General features: G+C 35.5%; 4 protein-coding genes across 6 annotated transcripts in view; all 4 read right to left on the bottom strand.

The window, feature by feature from the left end:
• LOC107700767 (uncharacterized) overlaps window positions 1-1,002 on the bottom strand; it is a 15,804-nt gene extending 14,802 nt beyond the window's left edge. For 2 of the 3 annotated variants that reach the window (XM_016502570.1, XM_016502567.1), the window contains exon 1: window positions 256-1,001. In XM_016502570.1, coding sequence (XP_016358056.1) covers window positions 256-343 — 88 coding nt within the window. In that variant the 5' untranslated portion in view covers window positions 344-1,001. Of the gene's footprint in view, window positions 1-255 lie in introns of all 3 variants that reach the window. The other variant, XM_016502571.1, reaches the window with a different exon arrangement.
• A 534-nt stretch (window positions 1,003-1,536) lies between these two features.
• On the bottom strand, window positions 1,537-4,546 carry LOC107700768 (leukocyte receptor cluster member 1-like). The gene is made up of 4 exons (XM_016502572.1): window positions 4,113-4,546; window positions 3,629-3,820; window positions 3,197-3,498; window positions 1,537-2,072 (listed from the first exon to the last, which is right to left on the bottom strand). The coding sequence occupies exons 1-4, from the start codon at window positions 4,242-4,244 to the stop codon at window positions 1,865-1,867; spliced, it is 834 nt and encodes a 277-aa protein (XP_016358058.1). The 5' UTR covers window positions 4,245-4,546; the 3' UTR covers window positions 1,537-1,864.
• Window positions 4,547-5,498: 952 nt separating this feature from the next.
• LOC107700770 (transmembrane channel-like protein 7) lies at window positions 5,499-13,819 on the bottom strand. Its single transcript, XM_016502574.1, has 16 exons — window positions 13,726-13,819; window positions 12,427-12,601; window positions 12,064-12,206; window positions 11,657-11,821; window positions 10,915-11,000; window positions 10,053-10,198; window positions 9,816-9,963; window positions 8,701-8,859; window positions 8,272-8,426; window positions 7,849-7,975; window positions 7,135-7,232; window positions 6,871-7,054; window positions 6,652-6,782; window positions 6,372-6,527; window positions 6,058-6,136; window positions 5,499-5,747 (listed from the first exon to the last, which is right to left on the bottom strand). The coding sequence occupies exons 1-16, from the start codon at window positions 13,766-13,768 to the stop codon at window positions 5,565-5,567; spliced, it is 2,178 nt and encodes a 725-aa protein (XP_016358060.1). The 5' UTR covers window positions 13,769-13,819; the 3' UTR covers window positions 5,499-5,564.
• Window positions 13,820-14,784: 965 nt separating this feature from the next.
• Window positions 14,785-21,241, bottom strand: LOC107700769 (lysophospholipid acyltransferase 7). The gene is made up of 9 exons (XM_016502573.1): window positions 21,125-21,241; window positions 20,342-20,421; window positions 19,365-19,494; window positions 19,154-19,280; window positions 18,915-19,071; window positions 18,327-18,522; window positions 18,027-18,179; window positions 16,697-16,873; window positions 14,785-16,587 (listed from the first exon to the last, which is right to left on the bottom strand). The coding sequence occupies exons 2-9, from the start codon at window positions 20,415-20,417 to the stop codon at window positions 16,200-16,202; spliced, it is 1,404 nt and encodes a 467-aa protein (XP_016358059.1). The 5' UTR covers window positions 20,418-20,421; window positions 21,125-21,241; the 3' UTR covers window positions 14,785-16,199.
• Window positions 21,242-22,264: the final 1,023 nt, after the last annotated feature.

Here is a 22,264-nt window from a genome sequence, read left to right on the forward strand (position 1 = left end):
CCCACAATGAAGAATCATACATGCGTACCAGCCAGACACCTTTATTATCATCAGCGCAGGATGCCTGGGCTCAATATAACGACACATAATATTAAACGTAGGTATAATAGATATTAATTATGAAATAAGAGTCACCCCTGCCAAGAAATATACAATTTTCTCATCAGACTGTCACATTTTGCTTATTCATACAGCGTCTCATCGCCTCCTCCCCCCTCGAGCGCATCAATAACATCATCTGAACGACACGCTCACCTTCCTTCTGCGGGGCTCCCAGTGCTCTCTCCGGGTTGAAGTACGACATTAGCCCCACCAGAACAATCACCCAGCACTGCAGTGACATAGTCGCGCGGTCCACGGCACCACCATCCGAGCGACGCTGTCAACGTTCCCCGCCGCGCGTCTGGCTCCCCGATAATAAAGAAGCGTCTCCTTGTTGTGCAAGGCTGATGCCCTCCTTTAATCCGCAATTAAACACGGTGTGAACGCTCTTTTGTGTCAGCCTAATCCCGCGATCCGCATCCTCACCAGCGCGCTGTTACTATTTCGTGCTCATCGCGTCCCATCGGTCGAAAACTGGCAGAAAATACCAGTGAAGTCATTCTATTGGTTCTATATCCAATCCTATATAGTGTCAGTATCATGTGAGTGGCCCAGCAATGTTTTCTTCCAAGAAGCCCCTCTACGTCAGACTCGACCGAGTTTGCGCTAATCTCTGTGGACCGGCGCGCGCCTCGCGGCGATTTTCGTAGATAGACGTTGCTTCGCAATCGAACGATTACGCCATGCCTTTCGCTCAGGTACCTGCTGCCGGCCAACAAAAGCGTTTGTTTATGAGACTGGAGAGAACGTCAACGCCCCCGTGTCTTTGCTTTGGGTATCACTGCATCAAAATCCCCCTAAATCGGACCACCTCCACGGAGCGGTGACATGATCCGTTTGGGAGGACAGGTGCACGGAGCGCGCCATTGAAGCCTTCAAGTTCATGACATGCACATCTCTGTCTGTATCTGGAAAAGGCCAATATTTTCACCAGAAAGGTTAAAGGTGCCTTTAAATACCATTTAATTCCTTAAATACCAACTACTTTTATAATCTCATCCTCCAAGCAGTCGTTCTTATTCTTTTTTTGTGTCCCACAAAAACATATTTGCTTGGAGTGAAAACAGTGCATATTAATTCATTCACAAAATTCATAATTGCACTTTATAATATGAACCACAAAGGATAAAGAATAGCGATAAATGACATAAGTATTTCTACTGGCAGCTTTAGATGGCATTTCCACAATATGTGACTGATACATATAATTGCACAAAAATGTATATTCTGCAAAATAGTCTGTACTTCTTTTCTGCACTGAACTTAGAGCCTCCACACATATTCTGTGACATTTCCATGTGTTTCTGTACAACTGTTTGAAGAGACTACTATAGCACTTTTTCACAAATATAATATAATGAAGTCTTTACACAAGAGAGGAACAAAATATTTTATGGACTCCAATTTCAGCAGCAAACAGAAAATGTTCTTAGTCTCAGAATAATGGCTTCTCCACGTTTGAATGCTGATGCCTTAGAATTGTTCAGGAAAACCTTCATATCCTACAAATCATAAGATGACATTTTTATAACACCTTAATCACTCCTGTGCTGTGAGCACAAACAAAAGGAGGATTTCTTGTCTGACCATTTCTTCCAAGACATCTGACGCCAATAAAAGTGTTGCTGAGGCCAGATCGATGGCTTTTAGGTAGTAATCAGTCATTTTAAATGGTCTTCACACTTTGCACGTGGCTAATTTCTTGTCCGACCACAAAACAGTTCTGCAATTTCTAGACTTATTGAATCAATGCCTTTGTAAGCTAATAAAAGCCATACTGATCTCGGTCTCTCCTTTGCCTTTTCCGTGCCAATTCAGGAAAGTAGGCACTGTTGTATGGTCTGTCTCTATCCCCCATCTCTCGCTCTTTTTCTTTCCCGCCTCCGCTCCTCTGATCCAGTAAAGCCTGTGTCCTTTTCCTCTCCTCCGTTTCTCTCTGCAGTCGTTCAGCCCGTAATCTCTCAACTGAACTGTCATGATAGGAAAATAAATAATTTTAGGATGAAAAGGTTGACAAACGAACACAACAAGTTACTATTGCAGTAGGCATCTATTCATGCATATTTGAACTTGTTTGCAAGGGAGTGTAATTTATATAATACTTTTGCATTTGTTTGTAATTCTATACTGCATTACACAACAAAACTTAAACATTACAAAACTGAAACTCAAGTTATTTAAACATGACATCAGGAAGATATTTGAAGGCAAAAACATACCAATTATAAATGCATACATACTACTGTTCAAAAGATTTGGATCAGTAAGATTTTTGGTTTTGATAAAAAAAATTATAGTTTTACTCGGCAAGAATGCATTAAATTCAACACAAGTGAAAGTAAAGACATTCATATTGTTACAAAACATTTCTATTTCAAATAAATGCTGTTCTTTTGATTCTTCAACTAATCCTGCAAAAAGTGTATGATAGTTTCCACAAAAATATTAAGCAGCACAACTGTTTTCAACATTGATAATAAGAAGAAATTTTTCTTTTTTTTAATATTTATTTTTTGGCATTTCTGCCTTTATAATGATAGGACAGTATGTAGACAGGAAACAAAGTGGGAGAGAGAGAGGTGGAGGGGATCAGGAAAGGTCCGCGAGCCGGGACTCGAACTCAGGACGCCCAAAGCGCAACAGCGCTATATGTAGGCGCACTGCCCAAGAGGATATTGGCGCCAGCAAGAAACGTTCTTAAGCATAAAATCAGCATATTAGAATGGTTTCTGAAGAATAATGTGACACTGAAGGCTGGTGTAATGGCTGCTGAAAATTCAACTTTGCCATAATAGTAATAAATTACTATTTGAAATATATATATAAAAATTATTTTACTATATTTTTGGCTTTGGTGAGCACAAGAGAATTCTTTCAAAAACATTAAAACATTTTACCAACCCCAAACTTTAGAAAAGTAGCACACAAACATCAATATATCAAATTCTTACTGATTGCAAATACTCATGGTCACATTTTCACTTTCAAGAAACCACTCAGTGCATGTACTGACATCTGAAGTAAGACTAAATTGCTGTGTAGCCAGGCAAGAGGCTTTATTGGTATTGACAGAAATAGAAAATGTATTTCACACCTCTCTCCACTCCTCTTCTCTCCTCTGTCTTTCTTCTCCTTCTTCTTATGCTTTTTCTCCTTCCCGTCCTTCACTGCCAGTGCTTTCTTCATTTCTTTAAGAGGATCCAAACTGTCTTTTAGCTTCCTGTCTTTCTTTTCTTTCTCCTCTTCAGTTATGCTTCTTGGCTTGTTTTTGCCTTTCTCTTTCTTGTCTCTATCTTCTTCCTTTTCTTTTCCACATTTCATATACCAGGGAGTCGCTTCTGTTCCAGGAGCTGGACCTAAAGACACTAAAAGACCAATAGCACGTTCCTGCTTCTCCTAAAACAAAATATCACAAAAACACCTTTAAAATTACCATTTTAAGCCATCTATGTGCAGTATAAAAAAAGAATAACGTCAAATCTTAAAATTGTGGGTAAGGATGTGTTTTTGTGTCTTTTTGTCACACCGTCTCTTCCTTCTTCTCTTTGAGGTATTCTGCATTTCCTTTCTTTTCAGATGAGTCCTCTAGAGGAAACAGATTTAAGTGTTCTATCTCTTGGGCTCCTCGACTTGTCTCTGCCGTCTCTCCATCCTCTGTTCCTTTCCCTGTCTGCTGAAGGGCTGCTTGAGCTTTCTTTCTCAAATACTCGGTTCGAGCCTGAGGGATCATGGGATAGACGGATAGATCAGAAATCAACATTCAGCTCAAACTTCAAACCATAAGGTAAAAATTAGATAGCAACGTAGACAGAATACCAAATTTTAAGCATGCATTATATTTATGACACATGGCATGCAAACAAAGACAAAATACACATTTTATTTATTTTAAAGTAATGCTGTGAGGTCAAATTCGATACGTCATGTCGGGGTCACTGAGTTCAGGAGGGGATGAGAATATAGTAAATGACCCTAGAAACAATGGAAGGATGCTGGGTTGCTATGGTTACCTCTTGCTCTGCGCGTTCCACTCGCTGCTGAATCTCGCGTTGTTCCTGTGCTGCTTGAGCCTCGTCGCGGCGCACGCGCGCAATATTGTCCTTATTGCGCACATGCCAGCTCTTTTTGGGCAAAATGTTCATTATGTAATACTTAAGAGAGCAGTGAAACAGTCAAATGTAGTTCTAGTCTCGTAGCAAGTTCGTCAGACCACATACAAGATCCAATAAATGAGGCAACAGTTTAGTTTATGGCTCAAAACAAACAGACTCGTCGACTTACTACGCAAGGAAATTCAAACTCGCCAATGAATCCCTAAGTTAGATCCGTTTCATCCATACTGAATATTCACAACAAAACACATGTAAACAGCTTTCGAAAAAAATGCCAACTCGATGGTACAGAAAAAGAGCTTTACAAATACCGGAAGTTGCCGTGGCGTGACTACGTCACACGTAAAACGTTTGTGACGTAGTGAATAGTCATGTTCTACATGTAGGCTACCACATGAGGGCGCGGCTAAAACCTTCAACGACAGCCTTTTGTTTGCCGGGGAAACAATTTTCTGAATTTATGTAATACTTGAATATATCATAACGCTCAGCAATTTATACTGATAGTGTATTTTAATTATTCCTCTTTGAAAATGCTTTAAAGAATGCACAACAAAATCCGTTGTAATGGTCTTTTAGCTTTTTGTGTTATGTTTTAATGGTTAACAAAGACTTAAATAAATATTACTTTATGCTTAAGTAGCTGCAGCATAATAAAGCCTGAGATACTGTACATAGAGTACATTATGCATCACTTAAGTTTTGAGTGGCAAAAATCGCAAAGTATTTAATAGGTACATGAACATGCATATATTTGATAAATGAACACACACACATATGAACATGTATACAGTACTGTCTGTTCAAAGATTTGGGTCAGCTGTTTGTGTTTTTTGTTGTTGTTGAAAGAATACTGTTATGCTCACCAAGGCTGCATTAATTTGATCAAACATACAGTAAAAAACATAATATGTAAAAAATATTATTACAATTTAAAACAACCATTTACTATTTTAACATTTTAAAATGAAATATATTCCTGTGATGACAAAGCTGAATTTTCAGCAGCCATTATTCCAGTCTTCAGTGTCACATGATCCTTCAGAAATCATTCTGATATGCTGATTTGGTGTGCAAGAAACATTTCTTTCATTTTTTTTTTCAGGATTCTTTGATAAATAGAGAACACTGAAATAGAAATCTTTTGTAACATTATAAATGTCTTTACTGTCACTTTTAATCAAATTTATGCATCCTTACTGAATAAAAGTATTAATCTCCTTAAAAAAAAATCTCTTACTGACCCCACATTTTTGAACGGTAGTGAAAATATCATTGGTTGTATTTCTGTAAAATAACGGAGTGCAGTTTTCAGAATTCTAGTATAAACTGCACTTTATCAACAGAGTTTTAATATGGTTTTGGGTCTTCATGGGGATCAAATGCATAATTGTTATGTTGATTCCACTGTGTTGCTGCGTGGTAGAAGGGCTCAGTCTTTCTCTGGGGCTGCTGTGGTTCACCTTGTAACTTCTGCATTGCGGCATTTAGCTCTTCAATTTGTCTAACCAGGAACTGCTTGTCACGCTGTTCCTGTTACACCCAGATAAATACGGATTAAAGGACAGATTAATAATGGTTCCAGTCAGAGGATAAATTGGAGACAAGAAAGTCTTAGTTTAAGTAGGTGATCACACCCCTTATTATAAATGTTATATTATTTTACCTTTTTTTTTTGTGATATTTCTATAATATTCAAACCACAAACACTTTTTTCTGTGCTTAAAAGGTATACAACGGACATTTATTGTAATAAAATATTATTATATTATATAATTACACAATTTAAATATGCATAACCATTCTAGTCTGTGAATTGGATTGCTAATAACTAAGAACTTACCAGTTTACACTGAGATTTCAGCAGTGCTACACTTTTCCCATGGACAGATGTTAAAGCGCTCACATAGCACAGGAGCACACTGTATATTAAATATCAAATACATGTAAAATCAGTCCTAATCCTGCAGCAATATATTACTTATGCAGCATTATCTCTTAAGCAGTCCTAACTCATTCTAAGAATATCAATGTTTTTAGACAAATTACTGTTATGGAAATATATAAATATTGAATATGGGACTCAATGCATGTTGAGTAAAGTTGTACATGAAACAATAAGAAATCCTGAACTGAACCAAGGCTGTTTATACTGACCAGGAGAAGATGAAGAGTGGTATAGAGAATTTCTGGGAGCCGATATAAAACAGGAATTCTTTATTGGTGCTGCTTAGCATTTCAACGGCTCCTGGTACAACTTCCCACATTGCTGTGTAAAAGCGGAAAGGCCCACAGCCATAAGATGGATGGATCCTACCAAAAAAAAAAGGAGAGAGGTCTACATAACACTTGACATATACATGATTATACACAAATATTCTGTTTCTGTCAATAAAAACAATGTGCTACAACATGGAAAGTGACAGGCCTCACTCACTTAGCCACACTGTAAAGGAGAACCACACTGGACAACATCCATCCGAAGAGCAGAACCAACAGGAAGAACAAATTGGAGGTCGTGGATCGGAAGTTTCTTGTTGCCGGTCGACAGTTCTGGAAGAGAGTTATCTGACACAAGCAAACAGAAAAAAAATGAGCAATTGTAATCAATTGCAAATGTAGATGTGTGTGTCCGAGAAAGGCGTGGTCATGGTACCTTTTTGCAGTAATAAAAGAAGATGAATTTGACAGTGTTGATGAATGGCAGCAATGGACAGAAAAGAGCCCCAGTCCAAACCACTGTTTGACTGTAAACTAGAGCAAGAACATTTGGGGCAACCAGAAACTCCTGCCGTCCCACCCACTGAGTCAGTTTACATGAGCAATGATCAACCACGATCCTGAACATGGCAAAATATGTTATAGACTTACATTTTTAATATAGAAACGTATGACCCAATACACAAATGTGTAATCAGACCTGCGTGGGAATTCTACCAGGATTAGTGTAGCGATGGTGATCAGGAAGTCAAAAAGAGTCAGTTTATACATTTCCTGTCCAACTCGTGTCTCCCAGCACTGTATGGTGGAGAGAAAGAGATTGAAAGTAAAAAATAAATAAATAAAAATTTAAAAAATGACCTTTTTGAGATTATTTAGGCATTAAACAGTAAGACATATATCCTAAAACATTCAGTATATCATTCATAAGTTTGGAATCAGAAAGTTTTTTTTTTAAGATTTTATTTATTTATTTATGCATTAGAATGCCTTAAAAGATTTCTATTTCAAATAAATGCTGTGCTTTTGAACTTCCTATTTATCAAAGAATCCTGAAAAATGCATTACATTTCCACAGAAATATTAAGCACATATTGAGCATCAAATCAGCATATTAGAATGATTTCTGAAGGATCGTGTAACACCGAAGACTGGAATAGTGGCTGCTGAAAATTCAGCTTTGCCATCACAGGAATAAATTACATTTTAAAAAATATATTAAAATAGAAAACAGTTATTTTAAATTGTACAAATATTTCAATATTACTGTTTTTACTGTATTTTTATATCAAATAAATGCAGCCTTGGTGAGCATAAGAGACTTCTTTAAAAAACATTTTAAAACTCTTATGGAACCCAAACATGGTAGTGTATCTGACCAATTTAGGAATGAGTGCATATCTTAGTTGTTTACCTTATATTGGTCATAATAATAATTACAGGGTGTGCAGTTTTCACTGTTGATTTCTCCCTTACAGGTAATCTGCTCCCATAGAGTGTACAGCAAAACACCCAAACTCACCAAACGCAGGAAAACCGCCCTACAATGACCAATACAAAGAATTACTCAAATTCAGCAAGCAGAAGAATAATGACAAAGACCAAATCAAAGAGAGCAGTGGATGCACAGACAATGTGTGAGTATTTAGAGAAAATGATGGCGCTTCATTTGAAATTATTCACTTTGAAAGCTATTTATGAGGGTCACAATAGAAATTGCAGGTTAAGAGCTCTCGATGAGGCTCTAACCAAGGCTAAACAAGTACTGCTCTTCATCTATCTGCCCTATGTCCTCTTTGATATCTTTATTCTGTGTGTGTGTGAGCGTTGATCGAACCTCAATAAGGCCAGGATGACAGTGGTACTAGGAGAATACTTTTCCAGTAATGATATCTTGTCACACAGCAACGGCACCACAAAATTGCTTGCTGTTATGACCATAGAGGGTAAGTATTGCAACAGCAGCCCCACAAAGCCTGTTGTTTTCCTAGACTGAGAGAAAAATAGATTTTATTCAATTAATTATTGTAAATTAAAGCCAGACAGGGTAATCAGAACCTCAACTAAATTAATAAATACTGATTTTTACTTTATTTTATAATCTTATATATCATCTTAAAACTTCCGCTTAAAAATAAACACACAGACCTAATTTGTTAATCTGAATTTACTGGTCCAAGGCAATATGGGACTTACGTTGTAATGATATTATTTAGTTGTAGATACTGTTCTTGGTCTTTTTTTTACATTTTTAAATTTAGCTAACCTGGCTGAACTGAGTTGCCTCTGCAATGCCATAGAAAGTTGCACCGATGAGTATTAAGACTACTAGGTTAAGGAAAACACGGAGTGCGTAGAGAGACACTGTTTGGCCCAAAGTTAAGGAGGCAGCCTTTTTTTTAAGCCTTTCCTCTTCTAGATCCACCTAGGTGTGACAGACACAGTGAGAGAGAGAGAGAGAGAGCGAGAGAGAGAGAGAGAGAGAACAAAAAAAGTCAAAGAAATAATAAACATTATACTGCACTAGCAGTTCCTTCTAAAGGAATAGTTCACCCAAAAATGAAAATGTGATGAAAATGTAATCTTTATATCACTTGCTCACCAATGGATGCTATCAGACTGAGAGTTCAAACAGCTGATAAAAACATCTCAGTAATTTACAAGTAACCGGGACAACTCCAGTCCATCATTTAATGTATTGTGTTTGTAAGAAACAAATGTTTTAAAAACCGTTGCTTCTGGCCAAATACCAGTCCATTATCCATAATAACACTTCCTCAAGTGAAAAATTCCAAGCCCTGTTATCACCTCACATCAAAATCCACTGACATATTTGTTTAGAACTGTTTTGGACTGTATTCATTTGTAAATGGTACTTGATCTGAACATATTTCTCTCTTGATTCAGACGATTTTCTCACTGGTGAACACAATATTATGAATAATGGACTCATAATGTAGCCGTAAGCAATAGTTTGATCTTAATAAATGCCTTAATAAAGGATTTGTTTATTACAAACATGCAATGTTAAATGATGGATTGGAGTCATGTGGATTAATTATAGATTAATGTGATGTTTTCATCAGCTGTTTGAACTCTGATGGCATCCATTCACAGCAGAGGATCCATTGGTGAGCAAGTGATGTAATGCTAAATTTCTCCAAATCTGTTCTGATGAAGAAACAAACTCATGTATATCTCTGATGGCTGGGGGGTTAGCAAAATTTAGTAAGTTTTTTTTTTTTTTTTTTTTGGGTGAACTATTCCTTTAAAGATTTCTTTTCCAAAAGCTTTCAATATTTCTAAGTTTCCCCAACATAATTACTCACTGTATTTTCATATAAAATACCTGAAGACAATTATTGTTTGCAATACACAGACCTGTAATCTGTGGCGAAGATTGTTTTGTTTAAGTTTTGTTGCACGGTCTCCTTGGAGACCATGATCCCATCCTGTAAACACCAGCATACTGTAACCCCCTACTGCTCCTCCAGCCGTCACTATGACAAGCCGAGCTGTGCCGCCCATTCTGTTGGTCAATCAGAGATGTTAACTTAATACTTCAGCAATGTGTTTTCAATGTTGGTAGAAAAACCTGACAAAGCTGACAAGACTCACCTAATAATCATACAAATCAAGCAGAAGAGGAAGTAGAAAGCTGCCGTCAACAGATAGGCCAGAGGGATGTTGTAAGAGAATCCATTACTCTCAATCATTGAATTATTATAATATCCATAAAACAGGTATGAATACTCCATAAAACCCTAAACAAAAAGATAATTGTGATGAGTAAAGATCATTAAGAAATTATTCACAACAAAAAATATATTATTTGAGATAAACTAAATAAACAAGGATAATTTTATATTTCTTCTTTATTCAGAGTGTGTCATAAGTAAATTTCACATTATTTCAGGCTCGCAAATAAGCAAAATTATACCTTAAGAAACACATACTTTGCTTCACTTTTACTTTAATTCTCACTCCATTTGCCTTGTTGTCTCTCAATTATTTGAATTCAAAGTTTAAAATAAAAAGTTGTAGGTTTAAATTGAAAAGCTGCCATTTAAAAAAATTATGATGACAGATATAATAAAATATGAAAAACATAAAGCAGCACAACTGTTTTCAACTGTGGTATCAATAAGAAATGTTTCTTGAGCATCAAATCAGCATAATAGAATGGTTTCTGAAGGATCATGTGACACTGAAGACTGGAGTAAAGGCTGCTGAAAATTCAGCTTTGCCATCACAAATACATTACATTTTAAAAAACATTAAAATAGAAAAAAATATTTCAAATTGTAATATTTCACAATATTACCGTTTTATTGTATTTTGATCAAATAAATGCTGTGTTTGTGAGCATAAAGGACCTTTTTCAAACACTTATCTTACCAACCCCAAACTTTTGAACAGTAGTGTATCTGAGATTATGTATTGAGGAATGTATTTAAAAAATCTGAATGTGTGTCCATACCGTTCCTGAGACCAGGTCCAGAAAGTATGTGAAAAACACCATCAGGGCATCAGGTTTTGAATCATACTGCAAGCATGTCTCAATGTCTGTTTAAATAAATAAATAAATATGACTGAACATAAAAAAAAAACATTACTAAAATGGACATTCAAAGCACATTTTTCTTAAAATGTAATATGTACTTCTTATTAATTTTGGTTTTATTTTTAAAAATTTATTTTTGTATGTATATTGTGAATAGTATTTTAACAAAGAGGGTTACTTCCTAATAGTGTTTTACCCTAAATCCAATCATATTAGGAGTAAAGGTTTAGTAAAATTAGGGAGAATCCCAGCAATCCTTATTATTACTAACTGCAGGAAACAACCTTGCATTAGGTAATGAAAACATAAAAGAACAGGGAAGAATAGACCCGATTTAGTCAGTTAAACACAAGTCAACCTGTTTATAAAGTGATAAGGTTTTCATTGAAAGGATTAGTTATTATAATGGATTATTAACCAAATTAACAAATTATTTTAAACATGACATGACATTATGTGGGTTTATTGTTTTTTAATTTAATATACCTTTGTGAAGTTAGACTGTGAAGGTATTAGCGCTAAACATGTCAGACTGGTCTTGTTGCTTTTATGAATACTATTACACTGTTATCCGATAACCAGTTAGAATGTTCTCATTAGAGGCAGTCAAGCATGATAAGTTGTGTTGTGTTGAATACCAGAGAGACTGTGTTCCTACCGGTTAGATTGACTGTGAGAGCGATGGTGGAGTTGAAGCTCATGGAGCGAAACACAATGCTGGGAATGAGGACAAATGCTGCGATTAACAAGGAGGACAGGAAGTTGAGAATCACAAGAAATCTCAGGAACAAGAAGTAGGATTGGACTCCTCCACCAAAGTGACCTACAAGAAAACAAGTAGATGAAGGAAAGGAAATATTAAACACATCTTTATTATATTTTATTTATTTATTTTAATTATCTTGTGTCTTCAAGCTCCACTAGATGGCTTAAATTTTCTCTCAATCTTGGTGTCTTTTCTCAGATGATCAATTGATTTACCTATCATTTTAGGTGGAAAACACATGTATGTGCAAATGAGAGTAGTATTTCTCATTTGTGTTAATTAATTTATACTTTCATCACCTCCTATCCTTTGGATTCCCCTCTTCCACAGAACAAAATAGCTGAGAATGTGTTTGGCAACCTCACAGAAACGGTGAAATGTCTTTGATTGTTTGATGTTCCAAGAGTTAGAAACAACTGGAACTTTCATCTGTTGCACCTGCCTGGAAGAAGACAGCAAAAACAAGCCATATTATGATTAAACTTTCTAAAATGAAACGTTTCAATATATACTTCTGTCTGAGACTTTAGGGAGCTGGAGTTAGAACAGAGAAAAAAAATGTTTTTTCTTCAATTCAAGTGTATCCCTAGCTAAATGTTGGTAATGTAAAAATGTAAAAGTTGACACTGGTAGATGTATGTAATACGATAATGCATGTATACCATACTGCTCTCTTCAGCCTCATGTGCAGCGGCAGCTCTCTGAGATTTTGAGGTTCATTAGAGTCTTCAGCATCTTCAGGTGGGGAGGCCCAATCACACTGAACCGCACTTGTGTCTTGGGCTGGCACTGTCCGCAACCTCAATGAATGCTGGGAACTGTAAGGACTAGGGTAGTCTGTGGGTGTTGAGAGAAAGCAGATGCACTTCAAAGTAATCACAATTACAAAAGTTGGAATATTAAAATTATATATGGCAAGGAAAGAATAATACTGACAGTTAACTGTACTGGGAGACATTACAGTCAAGTACAGTAATGGTTGTGTTAAAAACTGGGACTGAGAACATAATGGAGCAAAATAATTAAAAAAAAAAAAAAATAATTCATTACATTTATATAGCGCTTTTCTAGGCACGCAGCATTTCCCATCAGCTCTGAAAATGTTCTATGGACTACATTTCTATACATAGCCAAGGCCTATATATACATATCCCTGTCAGTTCTCCTTAACACTTCTAAAATAGCATAGACTTTACTCCTAGACTTCACACTGAAAATGGGTGAAACTAAGGACAGATATAATTTCTGTTAGATTTTCACTATTCAGTGTAATAAATGTTACAAGACCATACAGATCTTAACTGCATTAGATCTGCATTATATAATAGAACAATATGGTTTATTGTACTGTAGATTACTGTATTTTAAATAAGCCTAGGATAAATAACATTCATTTACATTGACACGTGTGTGTGTAAAAAAATATGTATTTAGCAATTTAATTTATTTTTTTAAAACATATTTGTATAATATTTTGGTAAATATACTAAAATAATATACATTCTATACAATTATATTTCTTTAAAAGTAAACATTTTGAATCACCTTATAATTTATGGGAAAGAGATGTTCAGAATTCCCGCAAATCACATTTATTTAGATTATTCAAAAGGTTTAATTATTACTTCATTGTAGTGTTACTGTCAGTACATGTTACAAGAAGAAACATATAAACTCAATACAGTATACTAACATAATATACAGGAAGGTACATTCAAATTATTGACGCAGTTGACAGCGGTTAAGGAACTGTGAAATATAGTGTCACCAACATGATGTCTCATAAGAGCTTATGATTTTCCAGTTATTCAACTGTAAATAAAATTTAAAAAGTGTATAGATGTAGACAAACATTTGAAGTTCTCATACTTGGGAATAATTGCCAGCTAACTTCAGCGCAAATAAACCCCCCACACATGTATAACATTAACTCTTAGTTACACACATCCACACTGTCTTACCTGGAGTTGGATGGACTTGATTGTTGAATTCTTTCAGCTCCATCAGAAAACAGGTACTATCAACATGGATTCCACATAAACAAACAAAAAGACAAAAAGCACAACCCAGAAACAGCAGCTGTCGCTATAGGGCGAATTCGCACTGACGGAGAACACAGGTGTCGGAACTCTGTCATCTGAACTTTGAGTCTTATGGAAATAAACTTTGGAAACACTTCCTTGTACTTATTACCACCAAAACACTAAAAGGCAATGTTGATAGATCCTGTTACCATGCGTGAATATTTTAAAAGCATTTATTTCTCTGTGCACCGATAACAGATTTACTAAATTAGTTGTGACAGTTTAAATAATGACGAATAATTGAAGAATGAAGTTTATTTGTTGAAAAAAAAGTCTAGCTTGTTATGAGCTTTGGTCAGCGTCTGTGGTTTATTGCCTGTTAAAAGTGTTGTCATGGAGACAACGGGCTTAACCTTTTTGTTGCATGAGCCAAAGTCTTTATATAACAGACTATCAAATCTTATCACCATCACACACTGTTAATAAACAAGAGAATTAAAAAATAAAAACTCCCATCTCTCAGTGCAACTTATGAAACATTAATTAAAACGCGGATGAAAAAAGAGCGAAAAAAAAAAACAGTTAGTAAACATTACCGTTCAAGTTTGGGGTCAGTATGATTTTTTTAAAGAAAGAAATGAGCACTTCAAGGACACATTAAACTGATCAAAAGTGACAGTAAAGACGTGTAATTCTACAATAAATTTCTATTTCAAATGTTGAAATTTAGAACTTTCTACAAAAAAATCCTGAAAAACTCATAATTTGCACAAAAATATTAAGCAGCAGAGATCTTTTCAACATTGACAATAAGAAATGAGCACCAATTTTATTTTTTGAGCACAAAATCAGCAAATTAGAATAATTTCTGAAGGATCATGTGAAAACTAAAATAATAATAAATTAATAAATTGAATCATAACACATTACATATTACCAAATAAAAGTTTAAAACTCCAAAAAAAATTGATTTTTTTTTTTACTGTATTTTTGAACAAATAAATTCAGCCTTGTCAAGCATACAAGATTTCTTGCAAAAAATATGAAAAAAGACAAACAAAACTACCATCCCCAAACTTTGAAATGGTGGTGCAAGTCAAAGCAGAATGTGAGTTAATATGGTAGGAAAAAAAACAAACAAAATGCATCACAAAAATGTTTGAGACAGTAATGAAAACTGTCACTACATGTAAAAATCAGATGATAGTTTAACACATTTTGTCTCCAAACTGATATTCCACCAGAAGGAAGTTTGTCTGGGATTAAAAAAAAATCACTGTGATTTTAATGAAAATACTGTGATTTTTTTTTTCAAACAAAACCTCAAAGATTGGAGTGACACATTCTGTGTTTAATACTCCAGAAAGTAAACATTAGAGATACAATATAGCAGGTAGACATTACAGGAACCATGATACAATCTCAACCAACCAATAAACTAAACACCAGCGCTTCCATCCAGTGTACAAGGACAAAATATTCTGAATGTTTTCAAATAGGACTGTTCATCATAATTTGATTTTGTAAGAGCAAAACTTTTGAGCTCTTTTGAAAAGATCTTAGTAATAATGTATTACTTTTGAAACATGTTCATTGGTGCAACTTGATAATTTTAAGCTGCACTTTACATCATGTGGTATTAAACTAAAGAACGAATGAACAAAATAGCAAAAACATTCACTCCTACTTTCTGAAAAAGTGAAAAAAAAAGAAAGTTACCAACTACTTTCACATTCTTTGTAGAATAATAATATTGACATACATGACATACATTAACCATCAATGGATACTCAATCCATCCATCAGAATGTATGAAAAACAAGGCAGACTAACTTTTTATGTTCCATACATACACCTTGTTATTATAAAGGTTGTATTACCTCAGACACCATTACAGAGAGTAAATCACCACAAATTTGTGCTCAAAGTAGTGATACGGGTCCAACATTCATCATTTTTTTTTGTAAATGGATGGATTGAGTTATAAGTACTCTGTGTGGGAGATTAATTTGAGTCCCAAGGTCACTGATGAGCAAATACAAACCTCCTTTCCAATTGTTTAAAGCAACAAGATCATAATTTAAACAATACTGACCTGGTCAGGATGAATATATACAGTTGCACTGTTTTTCACCAGACAAAATAATCACTTTTCAATATATGTAACAAAACAAATGATAACATTAAAATTATGGAAATTATTTGAAAGCTATTTTCACTGTTAATAAAATAAAGATTGATGTCCTCGGGTCTATTATCTATTACTCTTCTGTCTGTGTTGTTGTTTTTTTTTTTAAACACAATAACTTTAATGGCAGTTGATGGCTATTACAGTACATGTTGGGAAATGGTTTTGTGCAAACATACCAACTCTCTGGTTATCAGCACGATCAGCATGTCACACATTCGTTTCACTCAGCCTTCTCTCTTACCACATCCTCTTTCTCTCCTTCACCTCGTTCCCTTCTCTCTCTCTTTTTACCTCCTTTCATCATTTGTCCTACTCCTATACAAACAACAGCAATGATGTGAATTATGAAGTATATGGAGCTCCAGTAGTTGATGGTGTCGCTGGCCTTCAAGAGAACAAATCCCATGCACATGTAGTCGTAAGCCCTCATCTTGAGGAACCAGTGGATCCAGTCGAAGATATTCTGGCCCATCGGCCCTAGACGGGCTCTGACTGATGCCTCCATGGCCGATTCTGCTGCTATACACAATGGGATAGTGAGAAAAGAGAGGTAGTAACCAGCATGGAGGCCATGCCAATAAGCGCTGATTAACATAGTCCATCCAGCCCTGACATAATGTAAGAAAAGAGACAAAAATAAAGAGAAAGTTGAAGATTAGTGATGGTCAATAAGAGCACAATGCAGGTGAAAGGCAATTGAAATATACATGCTTGTACCTGAGAGCATACGCTCTGAAAGGAGTATTGGGGTAGATGTAGTGGTGAAGCCACCACTGCACCGTCATGTTCCAGTAGCGCATGCCATGCCGAACCTTTACGCAGAAATCTGTATTATAACAGTCGATGTTCTGGATCGTTTTAAAGTCATACTCCACAGCCGTGTTTGGATCAGGACTGAAATATAAACAACATTATCAACCACATGATCAAACTACAAGTGAGCTTCTAATTTCCTGTAGATAGTCTAGCTAAAGTATCTTGTAGATAAACGCTTAAGAAATTTGGACATTTTCTTTTATTGTGATTACCGTTTACACTAGGGATGCACAATATATTGGTACCATATCAGTTACTGATGATATTAAGAGATTAATTTAAATTTATTTGTATTGTCCGACTTGCGACTATGTGCATGCTCATTTCCCTTGTTTTTACAGATTTAGATTACCGCTGCCACTTAACTAAAAGTTAATCTTTCAAAACACATTCAATAACAATACCTTTAATAATTTAAATGCAATCTTCAGCAGTTCTCAAAATGAATATCCATATTTTATGCCATTCATTAAATGACTAATTTTGGTTTTCAGTATTTTTTAAATGAATTTTTATTACTGTGTTGGCAACAATTTTATATATTACATATGATATTTAGAGCAAATAAATAAACATTTATTAATACATATTTATAACCAGCACAACTGTTTGCAACTCTGATAATAATAATAATAATTTTTGAGCACCAAATCATCGTATTTGAATGATTCCTGAAGGATCGTGTGACACTGAAGACTGGAGCAAAGACTTTTGAAAATTCAGATTTCCATCAAAGGAATAAATTACATTTTAAAATATATAATTAGAAAAGCTATTTATCATTTCATTAATACTGCACATTACCACTGTTTTTACTGTATTTTTTAACAAATAAATGCAGCCTTGGTGAGCATAAAAGTTCTTGCAAAAACATTTACAAAATCCCTAAACTTTTAAAGGGGTCATATGATGCGATTTCAAGTTTTCCTTTCATGGTAGAGCAAATATATATTTAGTTATACTTTTCTGTGCCATTTCAAACTACATAACTGTGACCCTGCTGTCCTCCAATACTGTGTTTTATTGGATCCTGCTCCATTACTGTAAAATGTAAATTTCTCTTCTTGGGTAATTAAAGTTCCATTGTATCCTTTCAAAGAATGTACACTGTTATTTCCTGGTATAGATATATCTGTAGGTGGACTTTGAAAATCATCATATTTACAAGTTACAGTCTAACTGTAAAAGCACATTATAACTCTATCCGGTAATAATGTTAATCACCCTATACCTATATTTCACTGTTGGCCCTCCTCCAGGTTTGGACAGCGCCCCCTGGGGGTAACAGCCTAGACCTGCGCTGATGCAGCCAGCCTCTGCCCCACACCACGCGGAGTAGAAACGCATCCGGAATACAAAGAATATTGCCACCATGTAGAAAACCCTGAAATATAATACCACTATGATTCTCAATATGATGTTTATGATAAAATAATATGATAAAATTGTGATAAAGTATGATTTAATTTTAACATCTCCTTTGGCATTTACTTTTAGACTTGGAATGGTCTTTTAATCCAGAAAAATTAACCTGTAAAAATAGTTGTGCTCCAGGAATTCATCAGTACGGACATAGGACAAGGGAAAGACAGAGTTGACGGCTATGAAGAGAGCTCCGTAAACGGGCACCATCTTCAGCCTCTGCAGGCAGGGCTCTTTACCCGGCAATGACAGGGGATTAGACTGCTGCAACCAGTCTGCATACATCTGATAACGGAAGAAGGGACCTGCAGAACACCGGCAAGAGTGGGTGGGAGAAGGAATGGAAAATGAAGGAACGTAAGAAGACAATGGTAAGAGTTATCAATGAAGACATGAAGTAGATGTGCAACGATAACACACAATATTGGGATAGAATGGAGTAAAGGTATGGAATCAAATGGAATATTGGAATGAAAAATGAGCCACGGTTTGGGAGGACAAATCATGACAAAAGAGGAGCAATAATAAACATAATCAGTTATAAAAATAAACTGCACTCACACATTACTGAACTAGTAGCAGAGAAAAACAGAGAGAGACATGTTAGCATACATGCAAAACAAACAGTATAGAACATCTGAATAGACTCAAAAGCATTCCCACATATTCAAATCAACACAAAAATGTTGCAAAATACCTGTCATTATGCCCACATAGCAGTAGCTGTATGATATAATGCCATAAAGTGAAGGCTCATGGGAAAGTCCTCCCACCACTGGGGATTTGGTGAAGGCGCTCACTTCCTTTTTCTTCTCCAAGTGATAACTTTGTATCTCATTGGCTAAACTGACCATCTGTGTATTCAAAACAAAACTCATTAAATATATATCAAGAGTTTAAAACATGGATAAAGTGTCTAATTTTATTGTATTTTACCTTCAATGTTAAAAGTAGTTGAATGGCATTGGCAAAAGGTGTTGGCTGAGGGAGGCCAAACCAGGTGACCAGACGGAAAAAGAGGAGGTACAGAAACGTCCAACCCAAAGACAGAGCAGGGGCACTTCTAAATAAAAAAACAAGGCAGAAGGCACAAAGTTACAGAGGATTCACGCCAAATCCAATGTAAAAGTCCAGATATCATACTAACCGCCAGTTGATCTTTATAATCAGCCATGTTCCTAACACTGTAAATAGAGAGTGTAGAGTGTGGAGCCCACAGGTTGCTATGGCGATGATCAAACCTAACAGCAATGCTGCCCCCTGCTTGACTGGAGGACCTGGGAAATAATACACAGGAAAATGATCAAGGGCTGTTATTTAAAGTCACGATTCTGAATATGTCTCTGTTGTGACATACATCTGAGAGTAATGGATTATCTAAAAATAAATAAATTAGTGTGGAAACTTGGTTCCATGCATCGGTTGTAGATTGGATTTTGAGACGTGGGCATTACACTTATCAATATAGAAAGATGAATGTGAGCTTGTCCTGCATACGTCACTGGAAGATCCAGTTATGACATTTTGATTAAAAAAATTACGAGGTCAAAAACGTTTTTTTAAATCAAACATATACATGGATGAATCATTTACAAGAAGGTTTAGAACATGCATTTAAAAGAGATAGGGTGAATTTTCATTTCATGCTGACATTAATTGTTCTTTATTTTAGGGTGAATACAGGGACACTTAAGCTTAATCATCCTTTCATTATTATTTCATTATTCCAATCAGCATTAAGAATTCATACAGTGATGAAGTATCACTGGTACACTGGGAAAGCCATTAAATTAATTTTAATGAGGGGCGATCAATTTTGTATTTTTATTTGACCAACATAAATTTACGGTTTGACCCATTTACTATAATAATAATAATAATAAATAATTTGCCAGTAAAAACTGTGATATATGGGGTGTTTTAGGTGGATTCTATGTGTGTTTGAGGTGAGATTTCAAGCTGTAGTATTTATTTAATATTCTGTACTTTTTGTCACAAAACAACGTTGTGATGGGATGAGCCATTCTAAAAATATTGTCAATGTCAATGACAAATTATCCCGCTTCCCCTATATTCACCCTATTTTTCACACATTAATGTGAAGAATAACACGGTCAGACTTACTTAGGTAGCGGAAGAGGAATCCTACAGGTATTGATGCAGCAAGGATGCCTAGGTAGACTAATTCATCTGGTGACATCTTTCTGTTTACACCAATAACAAAGTATAACAACTGTCTTACTGTTTAAGATATCATATTTCATAGTCAAGCTTATCAGTCTAACATTCAAATGAAATGTGGCTTGGATTAAAGGGATAGTTCACTCCAAAAAATATCATTATTATTATTTATATTATAATATAATTATTTACCCAACCTCAAGTTTAGTTTCTTTCTTCTGTTGAACATAAAAAAAGATTCTGAAGAATGTGGGTAACCGAATGCTGGTCCTTCCATAATGAAAAGTAAAGGAGAAAAATACTTTTCTTGTGAACTTTCCCTTTATTCAGTTTGGAAAACTGCCAACATTTAACCAGTCATCCCATCTTTTGACTATCCCATCATTACTAAAAATTAAACAATAGGATGTTGAGGTTATGTTTATGTACTTGATGCGCAATTAATCTTTACTTATATTTAATTGATGATTTTACTAGTAAAATTATTTTAGATCATGAGGTCACTTCCAGGCACTAGTCATTCAACACATCTGAACAAGTTATCTTAACGCTACAAAAACATCAGACCAGTTTTCATAAGACTGACATCTGAACAGTGATTTGAATCATATTGGATGAATCTAACGTTAATAGACTGGCCTTGCGGATAAGCAGATTGACATTGGAACAGTTAGACTGGATAATATATATCACCTTTAATTCTGAAATAACCACAACAATACTTACAGCAGTGATAAATGGAAGTGTGCTATCAAAGACGATATACTCTGACGGATATTAAAATATAGTGCATTCCCCTTTAACCGCCCGCGCACTGCTTGTTCTCTCCTCACCACTTCCTACTACCGCGTTGTTCGTGGATCGCTTTACGGGTTGCCAGATATTCATGATAACGCAACAGCAAATTATTACAATGAGACAATAGGTAACAGTGAGACAACAGGAAACTAATAATAAGGCTTCGGTCGATATAACACAAATAAATTATATGAAAGCACCTTCATGGTCTTGTAAAAATAATTTTATAAAAGTCCTCTCATTCACCAGTGCTCGTGTAATGTGAGAATTCTTATTTCTTTTACATTTTCGGACTGTAAAAGATACTTGAAGACCAGAAAACTGCAGGTTTTATTCATGAGGTTTACAATAATAAACGTAATTTATTTTCCCGTATTCAGGAACATTACGTTTAAATGAAGACGCAGTAACAATCTGAATATCTGGCAACCCCTTCAACAGACGGGGACTTTCACTGTGACTGCTAGGGGCGGAGCACTGATACAGCCAAGAGCTCAGGTCTTGAGCTTTTCAGTAACTAATGAAATATTTGGAACTTGTTGCAAAAGTTTATCAGTAACTACAAACCATGGTGCAAACAAACCTGGCTGGCGATTAGTTTTTAATCAAAACAGCCATTTTATTGCATTTACTTTTCAATGTAAGCAAGTATAAACTACAAATTCTTCTACAAGTTCTTCACTAACTTTAGAATTCTACATGCTGCTCACCCCCAACCATAAAAGGCAGTATGCTTAAAGGGGTCATATGATGCAATTTCAAATGTTCCTTTCTCTTTGGAGCGTTACAAGCTGCATAGATAAGATCCCTAAAGTTGCAAAGACTAAAGTCTCAAACCCAAAGAGATATTCTTTATAAAAGTTAAGACTTGTCCACGCCCTCCTAAATGCCTCTTTAAACAGAGGAGCGTCTCGCTGCAGCATGCGGTGGACATCCAAACCGGCCCACATCCAAGTGTGACGTCACAAACCACGCCCATGTCAAAATACGTCACATTGTCATTCATTTTGAAACAGGAAGAAGCATTGATAAGAAGATAATTCGTATTGTTTGCCAACCGCTAAAAAA

This window comes from Sinocyclocheilus anshuiensis, unplaced genomic scaffold (genome assembly GCF_001515605.1).
Source record: "Sinocyclocheilus anshuiensis isolate Anshui unplaced genomic scaffold, SAMN03320099.WGS_v1.1 scaffold782, whole genome shotgun sequence".
NCBI lineage: Eukaryota > Metazoa > Chordata > Actinopteri > Cypriniformes > Cyprinidae > Sinocyclocheilus > Sinocyclocheilus anshuiensis.